The sequence below is a fragment of the Symphalangus syndactylus genome, chromosome 2 (assembly GCF_028878055.3).
Source record: "Symphalangus syndactylus isolate Jambi chromosome 2, NHGRI_mSymSyn1-v2.1_pri, whole genome shotgun sequence".
Taxonomy (NCBI): Eukaryota; Metazoa; Chordata; class Mammalia; order Primates; family Hylobatidae; genus Symphalangus; species Symphalangus syndactylus.
This window is the reverse complement of record NC_072424.2, coordinates 41,119,709-41,136,171: the sequence shown is the minus strand read 5'-3', so window position 1 is coordinate 41,136,171 and position 16,463 is coordinate 41,119,709. Positions and strand designations below refer to the sequence as shown.

Genomic DNA, 16,463 nt, shown 5'->3' with positions numbered 1-16,463 from the left:
ACAGAGAAGTAGGAGATTACCCTGGTTGATAAAATAGAAGCCTAAAGAGGGAGTCCTGGTCAGCCTTTCCTCAGTTACTATGGGATAAGACACGACAATATGCAGCTGGGGGCTTCAGGTCGACACAAAGGCCCAAATCCTGGGTATCCTCTTCTGAGGCCCATGAACTGTTCCTTGGCTATCCAAGAATCTGTATCCTTTAGTACCCCTAACTTGTCAAAAGGTAGCTGGGTCCTGCAAGGAGAAAAATCACTCACCAGAGTCTGTAGAGAATCCAACTTGGCACTCAGAACCTCAGAATCCACTTTCTCAATCAACAGGGGCAGCAGAAACTGTGAGACAGAAGGAAGATCTGAAGCCTGAGATAGGTGGTGTGTCAGTCACATCAAGGTCAACCATGTCCTTGCCATCAGTCCTCAAAAGCAGGTACTACATCAAGGAGCTGTACTCAAGTCAGGAGCTATGATTGTAAGCTAACCTTCCTGCCAAGCAGTGACCAGAGCACCACTACCTCAAAAACAGGCAAGTTGACAAAGTTACAGGATTTTAAGACAGCACCATATAGGGATTGGGTTTATTTTATTTTTTTATGTAGCGGGGATGAGGTCTCCCTATGTTGCCCAGGCTGGATTTGAACTCCTGGGTTTAAGTGATCCTTTCCACTCAGACTCCTCCTGAGTAGCTGGAACTATAGGTGTGCACCACTGAATCCAGCTCTGGATTATGAAGAGATGGTAAAGTTTTCTACATCGAAGGTCTGAAGATACCTGCCACACAAGACACTTGCAGGGTGTCATGCCCTAAAATGTATACCAGATCTTTTTTTCTCCATGCTTTTACTGCTCTTTCTTTTTTTTTTTTTTTTGAGGCGGAGTCTCGCTCTGCCGCCCAGGCTGGAGTGCAGTGGCGCAATCTCGGCTCACTGCAAGCTCCGCCTCCCGGGTTCACGCCATTCTCCTGCCTCAGCCTCTCCGAGTAGCTGGGACTACAGGCGCCCGCCACCACGCCCGGCTGATTTTTTTATATTTTTAGTAGAGACAGGGTTTCACCGTGGTCTCGATCTCCTGACCTCGTGATCCGCCCGCCCCGGCCTCCCAAAGTGCTGGGATTACAAGTGTGAGCCACCGCGCCCGGCCTCTTTTTTTTTTTTTTTTGGCCTCTCAGCATTTATTTCTACCAGAAGCTAACTTACTTTTTTTTTTTTCCATTTTTTTTTATCAATTTTTTTTTTTTGGCACACAAAACAATAAACATTTTCTAAAAATACATACAAACAAAAAGATGCATATCAAACATATTAGGAAGGTTGAACATGGGAAGACGGGGAATAGAAATGGGGGGTGGGAATTAAAGAAAATAAATGAGAGAGGGACTTTGTATGGATCAATGATAATAACTCAATCCTCTACTTGACAAAGAAGAAGGAGAAGGAAGAGGAAGAAAAAGAAAGTGGGATAAAGGATCAGAAAGGGAGGAAAATAGAAAAAATTAGAGTATGACTCCAGGGTAGACCTGTTTTGTTGTTGCTGGGTTGGTTGGTTGGTTGGTTGGTTTGTCAGTTGTATTTTTCATATGTTTCGCCATGTTGGCCAGGCTGGTCTCGAACTCCTAGCCTCAAGTGATCAACCCGCCTCGGCCCCCTAGAGTGCTGGGACTACAGGCGTGAGCCACCACGTCCAGCCCCCACATTGCGTCTGGCCTCCGTGGTAGACCTCCCAGACGGGGCGGCCGGGCAGAGGCGCTCCCCACATCCCAGACGGGGCGGCCAGGCAGAGGCGCTCCTCACTTCCCAGACGGGGCGGCCGGGCAGAGGCGCTCCTCACATCCTTCAGAGCCTTCTATGGGCAGAGACTATATACCCTAACCTTGGCTAGACCCACCTCAGCGAATCGTGGTGTAGAAGCCAGCACAGCGCGAAGACTCAGGATGAGGTCTTCTCTCTGGATACCATGGGGATCATTAGGTGGCTGGAAAAGGGAGAAGGGCTGTGGGTTTGTGTAACATTTCAGACCACCTTGAACACAGGCTCGAACCTGGTAACCCTGCAGAACAGGGTGATACTCATACCCAATCAGGGAAGATAGTAAGATAATGAGGCCCCAGCAAGAAGACATGCTTGATCTTAGGTATTCCTTGGGAACTTTTGTCTTTAGGCATTTTTAAAAATCTGATTACACATTTTCTATCATTTCACCACTCAGAAATAAGCATGCTTAACTTTCTGGTGTATTCCTTTCTTCTCTGATATATACAGTTACTATGTGCTAGCATATACTGTTTCCATATAAAATATATATATATATATATATATATTACTTAAAAATAATCATTTTGTGTATTTGGTTTTTAATTTTTTTCACTTAACACATTAAAAACATTTTTATGGTATTATTCTTTCATAGCATTAGTTTTAGTGCCTATGATTTCATTTTGTGGTTGTACCAAGTTTATCTAAATAATTCCTTGTTGATGGACATTTCCATTTTTTTCACCCTTATAAAAAGCTGTAATTCTGCCGGGCGCGGTGGCTCACGCTTGTAATCCCAGCACTTTGGGAGGCCGAGGCGGGCGGATCATGAGGTCAGGAGATCGAGACCACGGTGAAACCCTGTCTCTACTAAAAATACAAAAAATTAGCCGGGCGTGGTGGCGGGCGCCTGTAGTCCCCAGCTACTCGGAGAGGCTGAGGCAGGAGAATGGCATGAACCCGGGAGGCGGAGCTTGCAGTGAGCTGAGATTGCGCCACTGCACTCCAGCCTGGGCGACAGAGCGAGACTCCGTCTCAAAAAAAAAAAAAAGAAAAAAAAAAAAGCTGTAATTCTGAAAACAGAAAGCCTTGATGGTTTCTGTACCAAGACGACAGACTGAAAACATAAATCAGGCCGGGCGCAGTGGCTCACGCTTGTAATCCCAGCACTTTGGGAGGCCGAGGCGGGCGGATCACGAGGTCAGGAGATTGAGACCACGGTGAAACCCCATCTCTACTACAAATACAAAAAATTAGCCGGGCGTGGTGGCGGGCGCCTGTAGTCCCAGCTACTCGGAGAAGAATGGCGTGAACCTGGGAGGCGGAGCTTGCAGTGAGCTGAGATTGCGCCACTGCACTCCAGCCTGGGCGACAGAGCAAGACTCCGTCTCAAAAAAAAAAAAAAAAAAAAAAAGAAAACATAAATCAGGTTTTCCTTTTCCTCTCTGCAAACTCCACCAAAAACATAGTAAAAGAAAGGATTTACTATTTTTTTTTTTTTTGAGATAGAGTTTCACTCTGTCACCCATGCTGGATTGCAGTGGCTTAATCCTGGCTCACTGCAACCTCTACCTCCTAGGTTCAAGTGATTCTCATATCTCAGCCTCCCAAGTAGCTGGGGTTACAGGCGCGCCAACACACCTGGCTAATTTTTATATATTTTTTGTAGACATGAGGTTTCATCATGTTGGCCAGGGTGGTCTGGAACTCCTGACCTCGAATGATCCACCCGCCACAGCCTCCTGAAGTGCTGGGATTACAGGCGTAAGCACTGCACCTGGCCTGGTTTCTGTTTTCATGACTGGACTTTGATAGAAAAGATAAAACTGTGGAATTATCTTATAAAGTAACAAAAAGACAGAGGTACAAAATAGAAAACAAAAGGTCAGAAAATCAGAGGTCCAACAAAAGATTAATGAGAGTTCCAAAATGAAGGAACAGAGAAAACAGAGGGGAAGAAATCATCAATTAAAGAATTCAAGAAAAATTTACAGGACTAATGGACATGAGTTACCAGACTGACAGGGCCTACTAAGTACCCAACACAGTGCATGAAATAGACCAATACTAAGGCACATCACTGTGAAGTTTCAATATATTGGGGTGAACCAAACATCAGTTTTTAGAGAGGAAGAAAAAAATGGTAAATACAAAAGTTTATGAAACAGAAGAAATTCAGACTTCTCCACAGCAAATGAAAACTAGATAACTAGGCTTATTTATTTACTTGAGATGGAGTTTTGCTCTTGTTACACAAGCTGGAGTGCAATGGCACGATCTTGGCTCACTGCAGCCTCTGCCTCCAGGATTCAAGTGATTCTCCTGCCTGTCTCCCGAGTAGCTGAGATTACAGGCACACGCCACCATGCCCAGCTAATTTTTTTGTATTTTTAGTAGAAATGGGGTTTCACCATGTTAGCCAGGCTGGTCTCGAACTCCTGACCTCGGGTGATCCGCCTGCCTTGGCCTTTCAAAGTGTTGAGATTACAGGCGTGAGCCACCACGCCCAGCCAATAACTATATTTAAATGTAGCAATGCCTTCAAAATCTTAGGAGAAAATAATTTCCATTTTTTTTTTTTTTGGTGACTGAGTCTGGCTCTGTCTTCCAGGCTGGAGTGCAGAGGCATGATCTTGGCTCAGTGCAACCTCTGCCTCCCCAGTCCAAGCCATCCTCCCACCTCCGCCTTCCGAGTAGCAGGGGCTACAGACTCGACCACCACGCCCAGTTAATTTTTGTATTTCTTATAGACAAGGTTTTGCCATGGTGCCCACGCTGGTCTTGAACTCCTGAGCTCAAGCAATCCACCTGTCTCAGCCTCCCAAAGTACTGGGATTACAAGTGCCAGTTACTGCACCTGGCCTCTTTCTCAGGTGCAATCATAGTGCACTACAGCCTCAAACTCCTGGCCTCAAGTGATTGTTCTGCCTCAGCCTCACAAGTAGCTGGGACTGCAGACATGTGCAACTGCATCCAGCTAGAATTCCCTTTTTATTTATTTATTTATTTATTTTTGAGATGGAGCTTCACTCTTGTTGCCTAGGCTGGAGTGCAATGGCACGATCTCGGCTCACTGTAACCTCCGCCTCCCAGGTTCAAGCAATTCTCCTGCCTCAGCCTCCCAAGTAGCTGGGATTACAAGCGCCTGCCACCACGCCTGGCTAATTTTTGTATTTCTAGTAGAGACAGGATTCCACCATGTTGGTCAGGCTAGTCTCGAACTCCTGACCTCAAGTGATCCACCGGCCTCGGCCTCCTAAAGTGCTTGGATTACAGGTGTGAGCCACTGCGCCAAGCCTAGAATTTCTATTCTTGAATTATATACCCATATTGTCAAAAATGAGAGAAAAGATTGAAGACATTTTAGGCTTACAAATCTAAAAAATTTTCACTTCTTCATACATTCTCTCAGGAAAATACTAAAGGAAGTACACCACCAAACTGAAGGGGTAAACCACAAAATGAGGAATATGTGAACTCAGGAAACAGGAGATCTGATCCAAGAAAAAGGATAAGGGAATCTAGGATGACGGTGAAGGAAGATCCAATATCTACTCTGCATTAGGAGTAAAAATCAACCTGTTGACATTGTCTGGCTAAGAATGGTTTTAACATTTTTAATGTTTGAAACAAACCAAAAGAATATCTTGTGACAAGTGAAAATTCAAAGTTTAGTGTTGATAACAAAAGTTTTATTGGGATATAGCTACTGTAGCTGTTCCTGTGTCTAAGGCCATTTTTGTGTGTAACAGCAGAGTTGAGGAGACCATATGACCCACAAAGCTACTGTCTGGCCTTTTATAGAAAAAGTTGGCCAGGCATGGTGGCTTATGCCTGTAATCCCAACACTTTGGGAAGTCGAGGCAGGTGGATGGCTTGAGCCCAGGAATTCATGACCAGCCTGGGCAACATGGCAAAATCCTGTCTCTACAGAAAAATACAACAATTAGTCGGGAGTAGTGTCGTGTGCCTATAGTTCCAGCTACTCGGGAGGCAGGTGGGGGAGGATCACCAGAGTACCAGAGTCCAGGCAGGTGGAGGCTGCAGTGAGCTGTGATGGTGCCACTACACTCCAGCCTGCCTCAAAAAAAAAAAAAAAAAAAAAAGGAAAGAAAAAGTTTGCCAACCTCTTCTTAGAGTGAGCGTATGCGCATAGTGAAGAAACTGAACCTTAAACTCATCAGATCCACTATGATGGCACACAATACTGATTTGTGGCTGGATATGTGGCTCATACGTGTAATCCCAGCACTTTGGGAGGCCAAGGCAGGTAGATCAGTTGAGGTGACGAGTTCGAGACCAACCTGGACAACATGGCAAAACCCCATCTCTACTAAAAAATATATAAAAAAAATTAGTCGGGCATGGTGGAACGTACTGTAATCCCAGCTATTCAGGTGGCTGAGAAACAACAATCACTTGAACCCAGGAGGCAGGGGTTGCAGTGAGCAAGGATTGTGTTATTGCACTCCAGCCTGGGCAACAGAGTGAGACCCCGTCTCAAAAACAAAACAAAACAGAACAGAACCAACAACAATAAAAACCCTGATTTATAAGACAATAAAGAATATTTGTAACTCAAATAGTTACACTAAAGCCAAGTGCCTCTGTTTTAATTACTATCTTGATAAGAGCTTTCTGCTTCTGATAGACTGCAGTGCAGAACAACATACAAAAATCTGCTTGAATGAGAGAAACCTTCCTAATATTATCTATAAGTTTATTTTGCCTAGATTATCTCTGTGAAAATAAAATAGCTGTGAACAGTGATTGTTTCTAATGGGAAAATGGACAGTAGCAGTAACGGGGTATGAAAGAAGTTTAATTATCTACCCTTTAAATGCTGAATCATGCTCATTGTATAACCTTTGAAAAAAATGGATGAAATACTGTTCCTCTCCCCCAAATTATAAATGCACATATTCTTTGACCTAGCAATTTCTTTTAGGAATTTATTCTATCATTATACCCATATGTATGAAAGTTGTAGCACTGCTCATAACAGCAAAAGATTAGCAACAATCCACAGAGGACTAGTGAAATTAATTCGTTATTTGTGGCCAAAGGAATATTATGCAGCCATAAAGAATGAAAGAGCTAACTTATATACTGACATGGAACACTCTCCAAGACATAGTGTTCAGTGAAAAAAGTACAGGAGAAGAGTGTGTGTGTGTGTGTGTGTGTGTGTGTATGCCCGCATGTGCACACACTATGATTTTAGGGGGGTGGTGTTAAAGCATTTGCTTACATATAATATAATAAAAAAGCTCTGTAAAGATACAAACATAACTGATAACTTGGTTGATTAAGGAGAAAAAAAGATGGTAGGGAGATTTCTCACCCTTTTGCACTTTGAATCATGTGAATGAATTATCTTTTCAAAACCAACACAAAACACAAAATAAAACAAAGTAAAGGCTGGGCATGGTGGCTCACGCCTGTAATCCCAGCACTTTGGGAGGCCAAGGCAGTTGGATCACGAAGTCAGGGGTTCAAGACCAGCCTGGTCAAGATGGTGAAACTCCATTTCTACTAAAAATACAAAAAAAATTAGCCGGGCATGGTGGTGGGCGCCTGTAATCTCAGCTACTTGGGAGGCCAAGGCAGAGAATTGCTTGAACCCAGGAGGCAGAGGTTGCAGTGAGTCGAGATCGCACCACTGCACTCCAGCCTGGGTGACAGAGCGAGACTCCGTCTTAGAAAAGCAAAAACCAAACCAAAACAAAACAAAAAAAACACACAAAAAAACCAAGTAAAAACAGAAGAATGTGGTAGCTGAACCAGGATCTTTCAAGATTTCAAGGGTATAGGGTTAGCATAAGAATTCTGATTATGAAAGAGATGAAAAGATTCATTTCAGGAGAAAGGTGGTCCCCAGTAACATAATGTTAACTGAAATAAGCTGGTAAGAAATTCCCTACAGCAAAGATGGTGGTGTCATTGTAAAGGAAGTGAGAGTCAATATGCTGTTTGGCATGCTATAGTAGAATGCCTTTTATTTCTTTCAAACCACTAATGCTTGCAGCACACACACCCACACAGTGATTAAACTCTTGAGTATTTGGCAGTAGAAGGGAACTCAACTGCAGAGTGGGAGGAAGGCCCAAGAGGGTCAGAGCAAATACCTTCTGTACACTGTGCACAATTGTGCCTTCTTTGTTTTGTCACTTTGTTTCTATAGCCTGAGATGCCCTGTCCAAGTCCAGAATCATATCTTATGCATCCCTCACAAACCAGCTAAAATCCTATCTTAACTGTGAAGTCAGTTCCTGCCTACTCTAGCTCACACTGAACTCTTGTCTTCTCTGAACAGCTATAGCACTACTCATTTTCCTACCTAATCTCCTATTGTTACTTAAATGTTTCAGCCTTCAAGGGCAGGGACAGTGTTTTGCAATCCTGTAGCCTTTAGCACTAAATACAGTGTTAAGGGGCTGAACAATTCCCTCAAATAAATGCTGTTTTGAATCATTCCTCAGATGTCAAATGCTTTTCCACTTCCTAGTTTATTAAAATATAAAATAATGAGGGCAGGGATGTCTATTTTGGTGACCTGTACCCTCAGTGCCCAGAACAGGGCTTGGCACATAGCAGACACTCAACAAATATATCATCAATCAATGAAGGTGCTACTTACAGGGGTAAAATCGATAGGGAAATAACAGGATGTCACTTCAAACAACTCTTCCACAAAGGGTCCTGTGGCAACAGAGAAAAAATGAGGTTGGTTTATCAGCTTCATTCTTCTGATAAAGCTCCAATGAGCTAATCATGGCTACCACGATATACCCAGGCTATAGTCCCTGGAGATGAGGTCATGGACGATGCGGAAGGCCACCAGAAGATTACGGGGATCCTTTTCCCCATCCATCACCTGGATGAAGCCAAAGGTGAAGTCAGCTCCTAGGCTCTTTAGCTCTGGGAAGGAGAGAATAAGGTTACTATACTGTCCCACAGCACAGAAAGTGTGGGCTTTCTCCTAGCCTGTGTTCTCCCTCTGCTATCACTGCCTCCCCTTTCTCTTCAGGGCTGACCCTTTTTCCACTCCAAGAAAGTACTCAGTGAAGAGATGTGCAACAATATACACATTGCTGTGGAGGTAAGAATTTAAAACACTGGCTCAAACAAACTCTACCCTTCCTTTACTTCACTGGGGAGGGTGCGGACCCCTGCTTTCCCTTTATCATTCTCTCTCAGGATACCAGCTCTTCTATATAACCCCAGGTAAAATGAGTCCTACTAATAGGGGAAAAAGTAGGATGTGCTTGCTTTTGACATTTCCCAGAAAGCTCTGCCTCTTACCTTCTTCCCGGGTTCGCATAAAATTGGTGATTATATCGTAGACTGTGTGTCGGTCCACCTGTGGCAGGGACTTGGCGGTGGGGGAGAAAGAAGTGAAGAAAATGCTCAAAAAATACCTCAGCTGACACAGCTAGTTCCTGCTTCATAATCTCTAAGTGAACAGTGCTCTTTATACCAGCATAAAATCAATCTAAGAGAAACTACAGAGAAAGGGTATTGCCATTGACTCAGCAGCACAGCAGTGGTGCCAATAATTCAAACCTGCCTGATGGATGGATGCCTTACTTTCTGTAGGTATAAGAGGACACAGGTCAGATCTAACGGCATGCACCCCTCTCCTTGTCCAATAACAAAGATGAGCATATAAACATGCTGAAGAAGAGCATATAAACATTCACAAGATCCAAAAGAATTCAGAACTTAGAAGGCAGTCATTTTTGCTGTTGAATCCCAGTTATGTCAAGGGGTGGAGACAGAGGAGAATACCAACATGACTGTTATCCCTCACCTGTACATGCACTTCCTGGAAGATGGCTTTAAGCACAGAAACAGCCAACCCTGGGGGCAGGGCCACACACAGGCTCTGGGGGAGAGGAGAAGGTATGTGAACACTGAGGGAACTGCAGCATGGCCTCCAAGACACAACCCTACAACAGGCCTAATTAGCTACTCTAAGAATCACAGCATCCTGGTTGAGGAAGAAGCACTAATAGTGAGAATCTTTCTTAAGCTGATGAGTTCTCTGCAGCTCTTTCCAGCTGGCTCTGGTTTCCAGTCCCCCAAAGTACACTTTTACTCTCTAGAGGGAAAACGGAAGTAGAGCTGGTAACACTAATTTAGTCCCACACTTGGGCACCTGCTCCTCAGCATGTGAACCATCACACCAAAAGCGCAAGGAGAGAACTAGACAAGGGCTCCCTTGAACAAAGTTATGTTAACGAAATGAAGGAGAACTCACAAGTGCCTTCAAACCCTGCAGGACAGATGGGATCACAAGATGATGGTCCTTCAGCCGGTTCTCATAGAACAGTATCAGGTGTACCACTGCACAAACCAGATTCAGCCATTAGTTGACACAGGCACAAGAAGGGCCCAACAGCTTTGCTCCTTCCCTAAGTCTGTAACAGTTGTTTCTGTTTGGGTTCCACTACAAATTTTCTCTTTCACCAAGAGACATGTCCTATGCCCTCCCATTTGAATGTAGACACCTGATCAGTCGGGAAAATAGGGGAACATTTCTTAATATCCATTCTCATACAGGTCCACAGTAAAACCCATTCTCGGCCCAAAACTGCCTTTCTACAGATCTAGAGTTCACAATTTTTTTCCTAAAGGGTCAGACAGTAAATATTATAGGCTTACAGGGTATGGTCTCTATCCCAACTACTCAATTCTGCTGTTTTAACAAAAAAGTAGCATAGAAAACAGGGAAACAAATGAGTGTAGCTATGTTCCAATAAAACTTTATAAAAACAAGTGTATGATGTGTTTAAATGTGTGACATCTTATAAATTATTTTTTCTGTGTATATATTTTTAAATTTATATAGATGATATTATACTAAACACAAACACCCACACACATATACCCCCAAACAGGCTGTAGGTTGGGCATGTGGTGCTTGTCTATAGGGAGGATGAGGTGGGAGGATCATTTAAGCCCAGCGTTTAAGGCCAGCCTGAGCAATACAGTGAGACCCTGTCTCCAAAAAACAAACAAAAGGGGTTCCCTCTCTCGGCTTTGGAGCCCTCCCTCCCTCTGCCTCTATACAGGGAAGATTCTTCCTTCTCCCTTCCTTCTTGCCCCTTCTTGCCTATTAAACTCTCCGCTACTTAAAACCACTTCATGTGTGTCGGTGTCGTTTTATCTAAACCAGCATGAGGACCAAGAACCCTGGCGTTCCTCCACTCATTGGAGCCATATCACTTTGGTGTGTTGGCTGGGAAAGGAAATTCGTTCATCAGACTGAAGCAATCAAACTCCAAATGGTACTGTAAACTGAACCACACATCAACACACCATTCTTCTGAGGACCCTTAGATCGACCCCAGGAGGAGCCCTTGCTGCTGTTCCCCATTCGATGCCCCTTTTCAGTAGGAAGTAGCCAGAAGGAGTCATCGCCCCAAACCCCCTAACAGTAGTTAGTGTGGCATCTCTACAGAGGGGAATGTTGTAGGAGTTATTAAGGAATTATTTTAGGCAGATAGAGAGGAAAAGGGGTCCTTGGGAAGTTTTCGTTTTTAAAAGCATCTCCAGAAAAGTTTCTTGTAAAGCCCTGGCAATTAGTGCCAGGCCACAACCTTTGATATGCAAATGAAAGCCATTAGAAACTGGGTCCACCCAAATATGGCGATTCCCATGGCCTTCCTGCCCTTTCCCCACATGTTCCTGGCAACATGGCCGCCCCCACATGTGTAGAATATCATGGTGCCCTGCATTTGCATATTAAAAGGCTAGGGTAGGAGGGCCAGCTTTTTTGCCGGCTATGTGAATGACATGCCTAGTCAAACCAATCCCCCGAGCCCTATGCAAATCAGACACCGCCTCCTCCAGCTTCTGGATATATTACCTAGCTGGTATCTGTGGCAGGCGGAGTTCCCTCTCTTGGCTTTGGAGCCCCGCTCTGTCTCTGTACAGGGGAGCTTCTTCCTTCTCCCTTCCTTCTTGCCCCTTCTTGCCTATTAAACTCTCTGCTCCTTAAAACCAAAAAAACCAAAAAACAAAACAAACAAGGCTATAGTTTGCCTACCCCTGCTATACAAGATAAATAAGTTGTTGGCCTTTTTCCCCTCAGGACCTCAAAGCATGCTGATATTTCATTACTTTTCCTCTTTACCTATGAAATACTGCTCTGTTCATTTTACAGAGTGGGAAAAATACACTGAAAAAACAGTCTAAGGCTACATTTGAAATCCATCTGTCTCTTTTTTTGAGATGCAGTCCCGCTCTGTCATCCAGGCTGGAGTTCAGTGGCGTGATCTCGGCTCACTGCAACTTCCATCTCCCAGGTTCAAGCGATTCCTGCCTCAGCCTCCCGAGTAGCTGCAGGCGCCCGCCACTATGCCTGGCTAACGTTTTGTATTGAAATCCATGTGTCTTGTGTCTGAATTCTAATCATCTCTGCCACATATACCAGTGAGGAATGAAGACCTTGAATTAGTAGTTCATAGATACTTTAAGCCCACCCTCCCTGCCTGTAAAGTTGGCTTGAATAGACATGGGAGACCTGGGCTCAGCAACCCAGGAAGACATTCCTACTAGTGACACCAGTACCTTCCTTCTCCAGGAGCAAGGTGTGACAGTGGAATAGCACCTGTGACAAAAGCTGGATTCCTCGTGCCCGAGTTCGGGGTTCTGGATTCTCTAGAGAGGACCTGGGGGAAAACAGGATAGAGACAGCCTGCAATTACCCAGTTCAAATGTTTGAAGAAATAAATATTTTACATTAGTCACACTCACCCCCTGGGCATGGAAGCAGAGCCAAGCCCTGTTAAGAGTAAAAACAGCCCAAGAAGGTGTTCCTGAGGTAACGGCATTACAGATACCCGTAAGGACAGAAGGCTTAAGAGCGATCCTCAGACTGATGTGGCATCATTTAGAGGCACATGTGACACCAAGAGCCAACAGAGGTTTCTGCCTCCAGGTACCCCCAGCTTGGCACCTAATAAGCACTGCGCTTACTCTTTCTCCCCAGTGGTATGATTGTGACATTCCTCTGAAATACAGCTTAGCAGCTACCCACAGGGTTTGAGAGATGATTGGCAGCTGCAGCTTCCACCAAAACAAGGAGAATACGTGCATTTTTGTAAATTAATGCTAAGGAAAAAAAATTGCTCAGAATCACCACCAAGTTCCTAGGGTAAAAGAAAACATGAAAAACCAAAACTTTATAACTGGAAGGTCACAAAGTAAGATGGCCAGAATATAGCTTTAACTAGGTAGGATTACTGATATAGGAGAAGCTGGACTGAAGCAACAAGGAAGTGACTTATCCTCAAAATTGCTCTACGGAGATTATACTGAAACATACTAGAAATAATCTAAGCAGGAACAAGCAGAAAGTGGAAGAGTTCTGGCCATGACAGTTATATTGAACCTCAAGGGTAAGAGCGTATATAACTAAGAGTACGGGGACAAAAATAAGGTCACTCTTAACAGGATCCCCAGGATAAAAACTTGTAGAAAGGTTTCTACTCAGGAAGTAGAAAACTGCATTCAGGTTGGGTGTGGTGGCTCACACCTGTAATCCCAGAATTTTGGGAGACAGACGAGAGGATCACTTGAGCCCGGCAGTCGCAACCAGCCTGGGCAACATAGTGGGACCCTGTCTCTACAAAAAATACAAAAACTTAGCTGGGCATGGTGGCACAAGCCTGTAGTCCCAGTTACTTGGGAGGCTGAGGTGGGTGGATGGCTTGGGCCGAGGAGATCGAGGCTGCAGTGGGCCACGATCACTCCACTGCACTCTAGCCTGATTAACTGAGTGAGACCCTGTCTCAAAGAAAAAGAAAAAAAGAAAACTATGCATTTGGAGCATTTAAAAATGGAACAAGGCACACAAATGCTCATAGCAGCATTATTAGGAATAGCCAAAAAGTGGAAACAATCCAGATGTCCATCCACTGATAAATGATTAAATAAGATGCATATCCATAAAACGGGAATATTATTCAGCAAGAAAAGAAATGCAGAACAGATATGTGCTACAACATGGATGAACCTTGAAAACATGCTAAGTGAAAGAAGCCGGCAACAAAGGTCACATGTGTGATTCCATTTATATGACATTTCCAGAGTAGGCAAATCCATAGAAGACAGAAAGTAGATTAGTGACTGCTGGGGGTTGGGAAGAAGGGGGAAGGGGAAATGACTGCTAATGGGCATGGGTTTCTTTCTGGAGTAATGAAAATGTCCTCAAATCTACTGTGCTGAGAATTGCACAAATCTGTAAAAATACTTTTACAAGCCACAAATTGCACATTTTAAAATGGTGAACTTTATGATATGTGAATTATACATCAATAAGGCTGTATGTATGTGTGTGTGTGTATATATATTTTGCTTGTTTTTTGAGATGGAGTCTCGCTCTGTCGCCCAGGCTGGAGTGCAGTGGCGTGATCTCAGCTCACTGCAAGCTCCGCCTCACGGGTTCATGCCATTCTGCTGCCTCAGCCTCCTGAGTAGCTGGGACTACAGGCACCCGCCACCACACCTGGCTAATTTTTTGTATTTTTGGTAGAGACGGGGTTTCATCGTGTTAGCCAGGATGGTCTTGATCTCCTGACCTCATGATCCGCCCACCTCGGCCTCCCAAAGTGCTGGGATCACAGGCATGAGCCACTGAGTCCGGCCTATATATATTTTTTGATGGGGGTCTCACTCTGTCACCTGGATTGGAATGCAGTGGCATGACCTGTTTACTGCAACCTCCACCTCCCAGACTCCAGTGATCCTCCCACCTCAGCCTTCCGGGTAGCTGGGACCACAGGTGCATACCACCACGCCTATCTAATTTTTTGTATTTTTGGTAGAGACAGGGTTTCACCTTGTTACCCATGCTGGTCTTAAACTCCTGAGCTCAGGCAATCCACCTTCTTCGGCCTCTCAAAGTGCTGGGATTACAGGTATGAGCCATCGCACCCAGCCAATGCTGTATATTTTTTTTTTTAGTGGATTAAGGCCACCACAATGTGAGTAGAAAGGCCAAATAGTCTGTTATGTGGGAGAAATGTGTAACAGTGACTTTGTTTTTTTAATTTCCTCCAATTTTCTAGTTTTCTGTTTTAGAAGACATGCTGTCACAATTAACGACTCTTACTAATAAGACTTGTCAATTTAAATAGTCTATACCAATTATGAAATATGAGGAAAGTAGGCATTAGACTACAAGCACATACTTCCTCTAAATGCTTAGAATCCCAAGCTATAACACTGCTTTATCAGCTGTTTCCCAAAGCCTTTTCTCCTAGTAGGGATCTGCAGCAGGGTCAGCCTCCTGGGAACTACCCACACAGGGCCCACAGCTTGTTCTGAGTCAGGTCTAGGCAGGCTAGCATCCCATGGAGGTAGGTGGGTCTACAGATGCACAAAGGAATCAACAACAGCTGATGGCCTTCAACCACGTACCTCATCCCAAAGCTGTGGGCTGTGCCAGCAGTTGATGTGGCCTACAGGCTGTGTGCTCCCAAATACTAAAGACGCCTCAGCCAGATAGCATGAAAATTTTTTCAGGAGAAACAATTCAAACATATGGGCTTAGACTGAGGTATTAATATGGAAGGGGGCTGCTGGGCTACAGGACAAATTCAGGCTCCAGGAAAGCAGCAATGCGCAAAAGTAACTTTTCAGAATACACAGTCAGGGTTGGAGAAGAACATTCTATAGCAGAGGCTCTTACCCAAGGGCTTCCACAACTTGTAACACTGTGTAGTTGCCAGATTTCACATCTGCAGGAAATAAAATAAATAAATATGAAAAATAAAAAAAAAAACCCTACCAAAGGGTTGAACAACACTAATTATAATGTTTCCTGACTGCCCTAGGCTCTGTACCTGGGGGCCCACTATACTTGCCAAGAGCCCTCCTAGATAAGAAGCAGCATTGCTGTAACACTTCAAATATGCAGCTTTGTATAAGAATTGAAAAGAAAATAAATATATCATTTGTGAATGACATGAGCATATATCCTGAAAATCCAAGAGAAATAAAAAAATTACAAACAAAATAATTTGTTAAATTAGCTGGATACAAAATATTATGAAATTTAAAACCTTCATATATATACATATACACAATAGCCTGTAAAATGATATAAGGAAAAAGACCCTGTTTATAATAGTGAAAAAAGAAAAATGAAAAAACTACCTGGATATAAACTTTTTTCCGCATTTTTAAAAATCATGGTAAAATACACTACATAAAAACTTTTGTTTTGGCCAGGCGCGGAGGCTCATGTCTGTAATCCCAGTACTTTGGGAGGCGAGGTGGGCAGATCACGAGGTCAGGAGATTGAGACCATCCTGGCTAACACGGTGAAACGCTGTCTCTATTAAAAATACAGAAAATTAGCCAGGCGTGGTGGCATGTGCCTGTTGTCCCAGCTACTGAGAAGGCGGAGGCAGGAGAATCGCTTGAACCCTGAAGTGCGGTGGTGTAATCACAGCCTCCCAGGCTCAGGTGATCCTCCCACTTCAGCCTCCCCAGTAGCTGGGACCAAAGGCATGTGCCACTACCCCTGGCTAAGTATTTTGTATTTCTTTGTAGAGATGGGTTTCGCCATATTGGTGGTCTTGAACTCATGGGCTCAAATGATCCTCCCATCTCAGTCTCCCAAAGTGCTGGGATTACAGACGTGAGCCACTGCGCCCAACCTAGACATAAACTTAATAAAAATACGTGAAAATCTGAATGA

The 16,463-nt window shown here is 44.0% G+C and overlaps 1 protein-coding gene across 14 annotated transcripts in view; it reads right to left on the bottom strand.

The window, feature by feature from the left end:
* Positions 1-16,463, bottom strand: part of MMS19 (MMS19 homolog, cytosolic iron-sulfur assembly component) — a 42,169-nt gene that overhangs the window by 11,556 nt on the left and 14,150 nt on the right. For 3 of the 14 annotated variants that reach the window (XM_055253368.2, XM_055253379.2, XM_055253398.2), the window contains exons 2-10: positions 15,450-15,498; positions 12,326-12,426; positions 10,011-10,096; positions 9,561-9,635; positions 9,053-9,122; positions 8,540-8,668; positions 8,388-8,449; positions 1,881-1,967; positions 258-332 (exon numbers count right to left, since the gene is read on the bottom strand). In XM_055253368.2, the coding sequence (XP_055109343.2) occupies positions 258-332; positions 1,881-1,967; positions 8,388-8,449; positions 8,540-8,668; positions 9,053-9,122; positions 9,561-9,635; positions 10,011-10,096; positions 12,326-12,426; positions 15,450-15,498 (734 nt within the window). Of the gene's footprint in view, positions 1-257; positions 333-1,880; positions 1,968-8,387; positions 8,450-8,539; positions 8,669-9,052; positions 9,123-9,560; positions 9,636-10,010; positions 10,097-11,621; positions 11,749-12,317; positions 12,427-15,449; positions 15,499-16,463 lie in introns of those variants that run through there. The other 11 variants (XM_063628796.1, XM_063628798.1, XM_055253389.2 and 8 more) reach the window with 8 other exon arrangements.